The following is a 14,423-nucleotide window of genomic DNA, read 5'->3' as shown; positions in this document are numbered from 1 at the left end:
TTTCTTAGAAATATAAAATATATTTCCCGGAGTGTCGAAGTATATTTTACCAGTTTGTATGACAGGCACATATCGAATATATGTGGGCTTTTTAATGATACAATAAAACACACCAAGTTTTAGGTATGTGACCGGTGTACAGTAAACTACGGTTATAACGAACTTAAAGGGACCACTAATTTTAGTTCGTAATAACCGTAGTTCGTTTTAAGCATATATACAGCATTTATATAACAAACGGCCGGGAATAAAACTGTACACTGACCAGGTGAAAAAAAACATAAATATAAATAACTGGCAAAAAACAGCGTCCCGTGTTTGACAAGTACACGCTTCATCCTATATTGTATAATTGTATAATTGTATAATGTTCCTATAGCCAGGTCACACTCTTTCACCCTGTTCTATACATAATACACCCTGGGTTCCAAAGATAGGTATCAAGTTGCTACAAGCAGTTCAGCATCGTGTCATAAAGGCTGATTTATTATAGACTGTTGTTAAAACACGATTGGTCAGCAATAAACTATCTTTCCAGAGAACACATCTTCAAGGCAAAATGCTCTCCACATAGATGGGTTATCATTAGTGATGAAATGACGTTTCCAAAATACGACCAACTATCAGATTGACGTCGTAAGAAGTTCAATTATCTTTCGCTGCAGAAAACATAATACGTTCCTGGTGTGTTAGTGATTCTATCTTGTGTGTAGACACAAGAAACCATATAACAGAACGTCTTTTCTTTGACCGAAGGCGAGAAAATTACCGAGGATTAGCCTAACAAATACTTTTGATATCGGTTACGCAAGATCAATTGACCCCTGTTCATCGAAACGATGGTTAGATGGCGTCCACAGGGGCCACGGGGCATGTTATAGGGCTAAAACATTACAGTGGACTCAAAGCTGCACGATTGAAAATTGAAATCCTAGAGCTTCCAAAGATAGGACGCGTGCCCTGGGGCGGTCTATGCATTCCCCTTTCGAAAACCCCCGCCCCTCAACCCATCTCAGTGGGGGTATCATCTCTGCGAAGACACGCACGGAAGAGATAGGCATCGGGGACCTGTCGCGACCCTGTAGAAAGTGCATGGAACTGGTGGTAATTGGGCGTTAGACCACGCTGACATCGACTCAAGCTGGACAGGGGCCTAGCGTCCCTTTGATATTGTTCTACAAAGCATACACTTGCACCTGTGATCCCGCCGTTGTAGTCCCATAGCCAAAGGAACCGGCGTCCTCAGATGGTTTCAAATTTCACAAAGTCACAAATCTTTCAACAAGGAGAGTTCTGGCTAATGAATTCACTGATCATTATCCATAAAATGTCGGTACAACATATTATACACGTCGCAAGTCAGCCCTTTACCATCAGCGAATTGGTTCCGGTTTAATCCAACACAACAGTAAATCACCTCTCCGCGAAGAGACAGATAGAGAGCTCTGGAACTTGGTTCGTCGTAAGTCTTTCAACGCGATACACATCCTCCTGCATTCGGCACAGGCAGGTGTACAGATGTTGATAACACGGGAACTAAACGCCAGAGTACACAAACGACGCCTTCCTATATCAGCGGCACCACTCAACGATGCCACAAAGTATCCAGATCAGGACACTTCTCTCTCCTCGTAGAGCCTCGTAGAGCCTCGTAGAGGGAAGGTCGTGACAAAAGTTTCCGACCGCGATTCACCTGCTTGCAAATAGATCTTTATAGAACACCTTATAAACCTTTCGCAGAACGCTGGAACTGATAAACTGTTTGGAAGGAACAGCATCAAATTAGCTCATTAATTCACACACTTGCCTGCCTCGTCGTTGCTTCTATAGTTTTGAATTTCACGTAATCTGGAGCCATGCGTTCCCATAAGACTTGCTCGTGTGTGTTAGATAAGATGCCATCCATTCTCTGTGAAACTGCACCCTTACAGTTGCCTTTCCACTCCTTACCTCGCGTTCAAAACTGTGTGAATTTTTAACGAAAATCATAAATCCTTGGAAATGGCATCGGGTCAAATGCTAATGGGCTTTCTCAACCATTCTCCGGGGCCTTTGTTCTTGTCTTAGATTACATCTAACCATAAAAAACTCATTCAAATATATGAAACCGGGGTTCGGCTTATGAATTTTGACGAGCCCGACTTGTTATCAGACCCGTGAAATACACATCGCAATACATGCATCAAATTCAGTCTCCGTTGAACCAATCCCCCGGATGTTCTGATTGGGAGAAATGGCTTCCCTGGTGCTATGATCTTAACAAAGTCCTGATATTTCTTCCATAATATCTTTTAAACATATCATGCTTATCATCAGAGACACTGCAAGTGAGGATAACTACTCCAATCTTTCATAATGAGTAATACCACGGGACCTAAATCATATTTAGATCTATGGTAATACGAAAAATCTCGGTAGCCTTCAAACGATTACAAGCTTCTCATTTATAAGTAACAAGTAACAATTACTGCTCTAACACAAAGCTTGTATTTCTCCACATTTGGCATTTACTGAAGAAGTTCTCACTGTATTTTGGAACAATAGTGGGAACTTTTGAAGGGATTCGTCAGTATAACGACATCCTAAATGAGGTTATAACCCATCTATGGCAACGTCTCCCCAACGTGTTTTAGATTCTATTAACCACTACCGATCATCTTCCTTATCGGATAAAGTAACGAATGTATATTCCCCTCCCTTTGTCACCAGATGGAGAGGTGTTTCTCGCTGTTGAAAATGTGGCCAAATTGCTACGTTTATCCAATATGCAAAAACCATTAACACAAGTGCAAAAGGTCAACTTGACCCAGAGGCCTATAAAATTCACGAGGTCAAATTACGGCCTAGAGCGGGACATGGTTTCAACGTGGTTCTAAAATGAAATCCCCGAAATTGAATATTTAAGACATGAATCACTTTCAAATTAAACTTTATTCCTATTTTTCATTATCTAAATTGAAAAAAAAACTACGCTGCACACCTAAATTGTTGATACACGTGCAGGTTTTTGTGTGTTTCGGTAATAAGTTTGTTTTTACAGTAATTTTATAAGTGCGTTGGAAAAAAAGTTTGTTAACACACACGATGTGTAAAACGTGCACTAGTAGGGCTTCTTAAGAATGAACAAAACCTGTGTTTTAGTCTGCAAGACAATTACTGCATTAAGGACAGTGTGGTATCGTCTATTCCATCTAAACGATCGCCCAAGGCTCCTAATCTGGCCCTAGACGTGCAAGGCGGAAGTCTTGTAAAGAAATAAATCACGATACGATGACAAGCCATGTTATAAAAATTCATTTTGAAAGAAAACCCAGTGAGAGGTCCTTGGGTAACAATAGACAAGACAAAAGGCATCAGTTTTATAACCTGCCCTGTGCTTCACTGTCGTCGAAGGATGAAGTGGCAGAGGGGTTGTGAATAGTTCTCTGGCGGCAGGCATGATCTTTGCAATTAGTACCTCTTGATTTACGTGATCCGGGATTTTGAAACCAAGATTTTAAAAGGACAAGTTAGTCATAAAGAAGAGAGTTATCGGACTTACCTTCAAGGCCGGTCCTTTAGCCTCGTTATCGGGGAACACAAGTCGAAGAGCTTGGCGTTTAAGGTCTATAAGGCAACTGTTACAGTTTTCGCAAAGTATCCCTCCCATGTTTCCTCCCCCTCCCACCCCAACTGAGGGCTGGGGGTAGCGTTCGCCGTGGCTGTGGCTGTTCTTCAAAGGTAAAATATCCGAAGAGGTGGCAAAAGAACGTTTATCACTGATCGGAGAGAGACACCTTGTAGCAGCCCTCTCGCTCCGGGGCGAGGCAGGTCGCCCAAATACAAAAGATACCTCATCCACTGGACCAATGGATCGTTTCACTACGATTTGGTTGGTGAGAGGGGACATTGTTCCTCTAATGGGATAATCCATGGTAGACGAATAGCCACTTCTGTCTGTTCTGTCACCCAAGTCGGTATCAACCAAATGCGAGTAGTATTTCTCCTTCACGTCGCCCGCTCTTATGGACTGGGGGGCAACGCTATCCCTGGTTGGGGAGATGAGTCTCCGAATGCCACTGTCTTCCCTGACGGGGGGTCCGCCGCTTGACACCCCACTTATGTTTCGGTCGAACTGAAAGGGAAAACAGATATTGTCAATAAGTGTTGTCAAACTTCATCATTCCTCCGCTGGATCTATGTTATTGGTCTATTGTTGTCAAACGGGGATGGATGATGAAATAATGAACTAAGCCCCAGTGTACACTTGTCCGCGTATACTTAATCCTCGTTCACCCTGCGTTGGTCCGTGGTACAGAAGAGCTCGCCGAGAGGGTAGATCGCCCCCAATAACTGGCACTTGCGTTTGTGATTATGATCACAGCTCTTCACAAATACACTACGTATCAAAGCTTTAAATATCCTTAATTCACGACAGATAGCATCTAATAAATACAGACCACAAACAAACGCTTAGGGAGATATAAACATTTCTTGAACCCCTACCAAGACCCGTAGCCTGTGGGAGTAACGAACACACGGGTCCTTTTGAAGTTGAGAAGTAAAATAACCCCCGAAATGACACAAAGGTTAAGTATGATTTGACCAAATAAACAGATGTTATGGGAATCAAAACATTCGGGGCGTCTGGCGCGATAAATTCAAGCGATATTGGTAATGAGTACCGTGGGCAAATTACCCAGTAACTTACGCTGCACGATGCCACTGTCAGCATAGTTGGGACGATTAGACTATATCAAACTTGAAGACATCGCGGGATTTGACACATGACCAGATAGGCCGACCGCAGGAGGGAGGCTGGTTAGTGTTGTTTGCCGCCTGTGCCACGGGTCGCATCTGTGCTGTCGCGGCCCTGCACCACGTGGTATTTTAACAGACGTTGGGGTGCATTCCCACCAACATTTGGCTAAACAAGTTTAAATCAAAATCCAACGTTTGTTTGTTTTAGTTAGAATGACGGCGGTCTGTATGTACCAGACAATCCAGTGATTGATATTGTGATATACGACTGCCGGTCGCTATTACTAGTATGTGTTGAATAATAGACCAGATGTGATCGCGAATTACAGTTTTTGCTTCAGTCAACAATAATACAGCTATTTAGCGTCAGTAAACAATCCAGTTCGTCGGAGCATACAAACCAGTGGTTGATGACATGAGCAACGGCCCGTGCTGTCGCGATAAGATAATATTTATTGCAGAAACGTTCCATTACGGGACAGATGCAATTTTAAAAGACAAGACATTATGATTTATATATACATATATACAGACAAACATAATCTACATTTCTGTAGACACATACAAAAACGATATGATGTCAGATCACACAGAGGTTATGTCTAGAATCATGTCTAATATGTCAAGCTCTATCAGCTCATAATCACATTCCGAATTGACACGGAATAGTCTCTGTAATAGCTCACCTGACTCGCGTGTCTTGCTGTAACAGACAAGACATAATCTCTGTCATTGCTCACCTGACTCGTGTATAAGAATGTAACAGACTAGGCTAAATATCTGTTATCGCTCACCTGACAAATGTGTCAGGCTGCCATAGACAAGGCAGGTTCTCCGTTTCTGTTCATCTATCTCATGTGTCATCTATCTCTGTGAAACAGACAGACGAGACATCGTCTCTGTTCTAGCTCACCTGACTCACATGTCAGACTTTAACATACAGTAGTATGGTCTCTGTTATAGCTCACCTGACCAACCCTAGGCGCTAAGGAGCAACACATTGTTAGCTCACCTTATGACAAAAGTATAAGCTACACAGGGGCGGTCGGGTAGCCTAGTGGGTAAAGCGTTCGCTCGTCACGCCGAAGACCCGGGTTCGATTCCCGACATGGGTACAATGTGTGAAGCCCATTTCTGGTGTCCCCCGCCGTGATATTGCTGGAATATTGCTAGAGGCGGCGTAAAACCATACTCACTATACACTACACAAGTATGGAGGTCAACTTGACTTCATGAATGCAAGATACATTACCTACACTGTCCCAGAAACCGTGTCCCCACAAATAAAGGCATAAAACACATAAATCACCCTCAAACTCACACGTTCCTGGCTTCAAAGGGCGGCCTTTTTGTCCCAATAATGCACCAAATAAGCATGTGACGGACGTCTTGACATTTTGACATTGCTATCAGCTGTTCTCTTTCACTTACATATATATGTATTTATCACAACCATCCACATGTTGTGACGCTTATGTCAAAATAATCCACGATAACATTCCTCTGACCTCTGACCCTCCCGATAACTTGACAGCTATTTCCTGATGAGACGGATTATATCTAATCAGCCTCTTTTAGAGTAATATTTTGAAAAGCATATTTGTCGAATATGAACGCTCTCACGGGTAATCTAAAGCGATATACACCTAATGCTAGTCGTAGATAATGAAAATTACATGTGTGTGGGGCAGACGTTTAATGGGTTCTTGTTATGTAATATATACGGTATCAGTTCATCTGGGCAGCTGGTTGTTAGTAAAGGCGTCAGAGGACGATTAAAGCCTGATACGGATTAAATGATCACATAAATCCCACCTTCAATTTATAAATTTACATGTGAAGCCATGCAATAAACTTGATGGATACGAAATGTCAAAAAGTGGCATCTTTCAGATATCAATGTGATTCGAATTTTTACAATAATCAGATAATGGTTTCAAATAGTTATTAGGTGATTCCAAACTCGGAAGATTTAAGCACAGATTTAGATAATTCTGACGTAAATTGCGGCAAAGGTATTTATTTTTTATTCCATTTGATTTTAGACCATCAAAAAATTCCCATTTAAGCGTGATGCATGAAACGAGTTAGACACATGAAGTAATCACGCCACGATCTCAGCTGCATAGGCCAAATTGTATGACCATTTCAAATTAACTGGTAACCAAGGACACAATGACTCATTTGCTTTTTTTCAACTTGATCAACTCTCAAGGTATTTCCCGGATAAAGTCCGGTTTTTCATGGCGTTTACTGCCCGGATTATTAGTCACGGTTAGGCAAGATGGGCGTCTTTCAGCTCTCGGCGTTTGTGTACAAATTAACCTTCTCTCTTCAGCTAATGATGTTTTATCTGATAAACTTGGTCCTCATTTCCCGAGAGCAGCATTGTTTTTGTTCGTTCCCAGTTGTGTTTAGAAAGCACAATGACCATCATGTTGTCAAATAATGACATGGCCCGATCTCGATTTTTTTCAAAGGCAACTGGCTGTGTAATTCTCCCGTGCCCAGTGAGCTAACAATTGCCATTGAGCAATGAGAGTAAGTGTTATCAAATAATAACACCCAGCCCCCCTACCCTTGCTTAACAATAACACTCATGTGCTCTGAAAACTTTCAATAATGACTGGATGTTGACTTGGAGTTGAACTAGTGATTGTGGAAGGTACCCTTGCTTGAAATTACATTGAGTAGGTCACGGCAAAGGTCGTTGGTTTCAATACTTCATTACCAGAGTCTCCTCAGTTGGCGCGAACTGACATCTGTCGACAGAATGTCGTCTGCTACAACGACCACCAAACGACAACTTAATGGTAGCGTTTGATTGACACTTACCGGAAATAAAACGCCTTTAGTCAAAGTATGACTTCATTATGCCATTCTTAATGGTATTAGTTCACCCGTATTGATTTGGCTGAACAATAGCTCCACATTAATGGTAAAGTACGTCCTACTATCAGTGAGAATGGTGGTTTTGTAGGGAGTTAGAACGTTGAAACGAAACCGATGAAAGTTTGAACATTACCCATGACATATTTTGTGTTGGTATAAGTATGTAAACGCGTTTTCACAAAATATAACCACATGTATGAAGTACAGATGACTATATTCCATAAAAAACGTTTAAACAGATCAATCAAACCATTTTTAGGAAAACGATAAAACAGAATAAGGCTTAAACCAAATGTGCACGAATCACATGTGCATTCAAACTAAATTAATGTAGTTTTACAAACATACACGAAGCACACGTGATCGTCTTTATGCAAGATAGAAAATGTGTTAAGAGTCACCAAGTTAGTGATGCAAATTGCATTACATTAGGGTTATTCAATAAAACCCTTAAAATACAGAAAGATTGTTTTTTAATGTTGTTCCCCTGAGTTTGAATTTTGAAAAAGAAAGAAAACAAATACTGTGTACGTAAATTAGTCATAAAAACACGGGACGTGTTAATATAAGATATATTTGCGAATTTGCCAACACCCACATATCACTACCATCTGTTCTTAACGGGCCTCGGCGCTCTATCATTAATCTACATTTAAATACAGTTAATTCAGTGCATCCGTATGTGTATATGTTTACAGAAAACAACGTCGTGTTTACAATATGACACACAGTCATCAAATACGTGAATCAAACATCATATCTTTGTTATCTTTCTCAATAGATACGACATCAAATGTCTAATAATTACCGCTACCAACCGATAGTAATTAGCCTTCTTAATCAATACTGTAAAACAAACCATATGTTTTGCCCAGCTAACAATAAATCTGGGCTGTGATTAGGCCACGCTCCAGTTAGCACAGGCAACCCTGACAACCTCCCTTGGAATTAATGTTTCACGCTTGGATGCGGTTGGATGCTCAGAAAAATACTTGTCATTTTTTCACCCAGTGTTGATACGGGATCGAGGGATATTGAACTAACGTTTTACACTGCACAAAACAAATAACGTCTTTATGACCAAGTTTATTGGCACTGTGATTTATACGATGTTTGGTATTCTGAGTCTCTCAAACATTGTGATCATATTGATGCATATTGCACATGTTAATTACATTTATAACTGACTTAAGCAAATAATGAGTGTTCTGACGCTGATGAAAACATATACTTAAAGAAAAAACGAGTCATGGCATGTCCTAAAATATTATTCATTTTCAGGATATTCTTAAATACATTTATGAGTGAGTGAGTTGGGTTTAACGCCACTTTTAACAGTATTCCAGTTATATCGCGGCGAGTGAGTGAGTTTGGTTTTACGCCGCTTTATGCAATATTCCAGCAATATCACGGCGGGGGACACCAAAAATGGGCTTCACACATTGTACCCATGTCGGGAATCGAACCCGGGTCTTCGGCGTAACGAGCGAACGCTTTAACCACTAGCTAGGCTAATGTGGGAGGAAAGCCCGAAGTGATACAGGTCTCAGACGTTTACCAGTTCGGTGAAAACCACGAGCACCTAGAAACATAATCGGGGCGAACCGGGATTCGAACCCACAATCATAGGTTTCTGGCGTGCCCAAGGGACGCAACTCTGCACAACGAATACATTTATGAAATATAGGTAAAGCAGTATGTTCATGTTAAACAACACCCCTCGTCAGTGTTAACGAGAGTGTAATGATGTTTCAAATAGCAGTAAACAATAATCAATAAGTTTCTTGCAATAGAACCAGTCATTATGTTGCATGAGGAAATATCAGAGGTCGGGACTTCATAAAAATCAATTGAGTGATACTGATGCTGTAGTATCGTCCTAAGTCAATCTGGTACAGACATGGGATGCTATTCCCTAGAATCTGATGTCGACAATTGGTAAACACTTTGCCTACACAAGATGATGATAGTGGCTGTTTTTAGACATGTGTGAGGAACTGTCCATTGGAAGTTCATATCACTTCAGAATTGTTCAAAGTGACTTCAACAACCAATGCTCCTGTCAGCCTAGATGGTTGATGGTGGCTGATTGGTACGTTTGTAGCAGACATTGTGCCACGGTTGGACGAGTCACTGTTGTGGCGGTGTCAACCTCGATTATCCAGTGTATTGTATTTTCCTTCTGTGCTTAGAAATATCCTGGAACCATTCGCTACAATAGATTCGTTTAGAGTCTGATTCGAAAGGCGTACGTTCTATCAACAAGTAGCGAGTGGAATTCTGCGTTAAGTTAGAGACACGTTATGGTGTGTAAGATGTTTACAGGTGAACTGAATATCCTAGAAACACCGAAGTATATGATTGTCATTCTGAAACCCGAACCAAATGCCACTTTCAAGCTCATATAGATCCCCATTCTCGTCTTCTAACTCGCGCCAAATGTTCCGCAACTAATGAATTCCTGAAATTATCTTCAAGCCTAAATGATCCTTATTCTTCAAAATCTTGGCAACCATCTCCCACCAACACACATACGCCACCCACCTACCTTCGTTTTCCACCTACTCTCACATCCCTGTCCACGTACTCTCACTTCCCAACCTATCAACTCCACTATTCACCCACTCTCACTTCTCTACCCACCCACTCTCACTTCCCTACCTATCAACTCCACTATTCACCCACTCTCACTTCCCTACCCACCCACTCTCACTTCCCTACCTATCAACTCCACTATTCACCAACTCTCACTTCCCAACCTATCAACTCCACTATTCACCCACTCTCACTTCTCTACCCACCCACTCTCACTTCCCAACCTATCAACTCCACTATTCACCCACTCTCACTTCTCTACCCACCCACTCTCACTTCCCTACCTATCAACTCCACTATTCACCCACTCTCACTTCCCTACCCACCCACTCTCACTTCCCTACCTATCAACTCCACTATTCACCCACTCTCACTTCCCTACCCACCCACTCTCACTTCCCTACCGAACCACTCTCACTTCCCTACCCACCCACTCTCACTTCCTTACACACCCACTCTCACTTCCCTACCTATCAACTCCACGATTCAACCACTCTCACTTCCCTACCCACCAACTCTCACTTCCTTACACACCCACTCTCACTTCCCTACCTATCAACTCCACTATTCACCCACTCTCACTTCCCTACCAACCACTCGCACTTCCCTACCTATCAACTCCACTATTCAACCACTCTCACTTCCCTACCCACCCACTCTCACTTCCTTACACACCCACTCTCACTTCCCTACCTATCAACTCCACTATTCACCCACTCTCACTTCCCTACCAACCACTCGCACTTCCCTACCTATCAACTCCACTATTCACCCACTCTCACTTCCCTACCCACCCACTCGCACTTTCCTACCTATCAACTCCACTATTCACCCACTCTCACTTCCCTACCCACCCACTCTCACTTCCCTACCCAACCACTCTCACTTCCCTACCTATCAACTCCACTATTCACCCACTCTCACTTCCCTACCCACCCACTCTCACTTCCCTACCTATCAACTCCACTATTCACCCACTCTCACTTCCCTACCCACCCACTCTCACTTCCCTACCTATCAACTCCACTATTCACCCACTCTCACTTCCCTACCAACCACTCTCACTTCCCTACCTATCAACTCCACTATTCACCCACTCTCACTTCCCTACCCACCCACTCTCACTTCCCTACCCAACCACTCTCACTTCCCTACCCACCCACTCTCACTTCCTTACACACCCACTCTCACTTCCCTACCTATCAACTCCACGATTCAACCACTCTCACTTCCCTACCCACCCACTCTCACTTCCTTACACACCCACTCTCACTTCCCTACCTATCAACTCCACTATTCACCCACTCTCACTTCCCTACCAACCACTCGCACTTCCCTACCTATCAACTCCACTATTCACCCACTCTCACTTCCCTACCCACCCACTCTCACTTCCCTACCCAACCACTCTCACTTCCCTACCTATCAACTCCACTATTCACCCACTCTCACTTCCCTACCCACCCACTCTCACTTCCTTACCTATCAACTCCACTATTCACCCACTCTCACTTCCCTACCTATCAACTCCACTATTCACCCACTCTCACTTCCCTACCCACCCACTCTCACTTCCCTACCTATCAACTCCACTATTCACCAACTCTCACTTCCCTACCCACCCACTCTCACTTCCCTACCTATCAACTCCACGATTCAACCACTCTCACTTCCCTACCCACCCACTCTCACTTCCTTACACACCCACTCTCACTTCCCTACCTATCAACTCCACTATTCACCCACTCTCACTTCCCTACCAACCACTCGCACTTCCCTACCTATCAACTCCACTATTCACCCACTCTCACTTCCCTACCCACCCACTCTCACTTCCCTACCTATCAACTCCACTATTCACCAACTCTCACTTCCCTACCCACCCACTCTCACTTCCCTACCTATCAACTCCACTATTCACCCACTCTCACTTCCCTACCAACCACTCTCACTTCCCTACCTATCAACTCCACTATTCACCCACTCTCACTTCCCTACCCACCCACTCTCACTTCCTTACCTATCAACTCCACTATTCACCCACTCTCACTTCCCTACCTATCAACTCCACTATTCACCCACTCTCACTTCCCTACCCACCCACTCTCACTTCCCTACCTATCAACTCCACGATTCAACCACTCTCACTTCCCTACCCACCCACTCTCACTTCCTTACACACCCACTCTCACTTCCCTACCTATCAACTCCACTATTCACCCACTCTCACTTCCCTACCAACCACTCGCACTTCCCTACCTATCAACTCCACTATTCACCCACTCTCACTTCCCTACCCACCCACTCTCACTTCCCTACCCAACCACTCTCACTTCCCTACCTATCAACTCCACTATTCACCAAATCTCACTTCCCTACCTATCAACTCCACTATTCACCCACTCTCACTCCCCTACCCACCCACTCTCACTTCCCTACCTATCAACTCCACTATTCACCCACTCTCACTACCCCACCCACCCACTCACACTTCCCTACCGACCACTCTCACTTCCCTACCTATCAACTACACTATTCACCAACTCTCACTTCCCCTAACCCACTTTAGGTCTCTGCCCACCCACTCTCACTTCCCTGCCCAGCTACTTTAGTACCCACTATCTCTCACTTCCATACCCACCCACTTTAGGTCCCTGCCCACCAACTATTACTTCCCAACGCGCCGCTCCCATCCTCTACCCAGGACTCATGGTCTGCACCGTAATGGATTCGAGACTCAAAATAACTGTACTTGCCTTTTGTCGGATAGGAAAATCACTGGGTCCCCTTCCATCAGGGGTGGGCAGACACGTCTCACTCCCGATGACAGCACGGTGTGATATTGGACTCCGTGGGGGGACAGGGCTACCCATGCTGCTGCTCACCTGACCCACAAACAGGGGGATACCAGACCCACGGGGGTTCTTGGCTTTATCCATGCCAGCCTTAATCTGAAAGACAAAAAACAGCTCTGAGAAACTGACTCCAACATGCGATATTGTGTTACATATATCATTTATATCGATTGAACTTTACTATAATTAGCAAAAAACATATGTCGCCTAGTGTATCTCCACGTATAGCGTACGCTGTTGAACGAACAGCCGCTCTCTTTAAAGCAAGACGCTGACAAGAACCGAAAGTGTACGTTAATTCTGGCGTCAAGTGGTGTCCTCGTGGAAGTGTGATTAGAAGTTTCAAGCCACTGTCATGATTGGAAAAGTGAAGTCGGTTTCTACACTGATTAAAGGAGAGCTCTCAACGGGCTGCAATGCAACGTGTCATCATCTACCCACTCTAAAGAAGCAATATGACAACATATACTTCGAACTTATGGTTCCCTGCTGAGACGTGGAATCCTCATCCATACAGGTCCCAGTCTTAGTTCTACTGACGCACATTCATCCATAAAGATGGCACCGTTAGCCCCTACAAACACACATATCCAACAGATCATATCGGTAGCCCCACTATGTAACAAACATCCAACAGATCATAATGTTAGCCTATACAAACACACTCATCCAGCAGAGCATACCGTTAGCCATACAAACACACATATCCAACAGATCATATCGGTAGCCCCGCTGTAACAAACATCCAACAGATCATACCGTTAGTCTATACAAACACTCATCCAACAGATCATACCGTTAGCCTCTAAAAACACATATCCAACAGATTATACTGTTAGCCTCTACAAACACACACATCCAATAGATCATACCGTTAGCCTCTAAAAACACACACATCCAACAGATAATACCGTTAGTCTCTACAAACACACACATCAAACATATCATAACGTAAGCCTCTACAAACACACACATCCAACAGATCATACCGTTAGCCTCTAAAAACACACACATCCAACAGATCATACCGTTAGCATCTACAAACACACACATCCAACAGATCATACCGTTAGCCTCTAAAAACACACACATCCAACAGATAATACCGTTAGTCTCTACAAACACACACATCAAACATATCATAACGTAAGCCTCTACAAACACACACATCCAACAGATCATACCGTTAGCATCTACAAACACACACACACATCCAACAGATCATACCGTTAGCATCTACAAAACACACACACACATCCAACAGATCATACCGTTGAGCATCTACAAACACACACACATCCAACAGATCATACCGTTAGCATCTACAAACACACACACATC

General features: G+C 43.3%; 1 protein-coding gene across 5 annotated transcripts in view; it reads right to left on the bottom strand.

The window, feature by feature from the left end:
- LOC124137030 (kinesin-like protein KIF26B) overlaps positions 1-14,423 on the bottom strand; it is a 324,882-nt gene that overhangs the window by 163,544 nt on the left and 146,915 nt on the right. For all 5 annotated transcript variants that reach the window (XM_048403869.1, XM_046503131.2, XM_046503128.2 and 2 more), the window contains 2 exons: positions 12,984-13,178; positions 3,542-4,114 (listed from right to left, as the gene is read on the bottom strand). In XM_048403869.1, the coding sequence (XP_048259826.1) occupies positions 3,542-4,114; positions 12,984-13,166 (756 nt within the window). In that variant the 5' untranslated portion in view covers positions 13,167-13,178. The remainder of the gene's footprint in view (positions 1-3,541; positions 4,115-12,983; positions 13,179-14,423) is intronic.

The sequence above is a fragment of the Haliotis rufescens genome, unplaced genomic scaffold (genome assembly GCF_023055435.1).
Source record: "Haliotis rufescens isolate VD_foot unplaced genomic scaffold, xgHalRufe1.0.p SCAF_3, whole genome shotgun sequence".
Classification (NCBI taxonomy): Eukaryota; Metazoa; Mollusca; class Gastropoda; order Lepetellida; family Haliotidae; genus Haliotis; species Haliotis rufescens.
The sequence above is the reverse complement of the archived record's forward strand: the minus strand, read 5'-3'. Positions and strand labels throughout refer to the sequence as shown.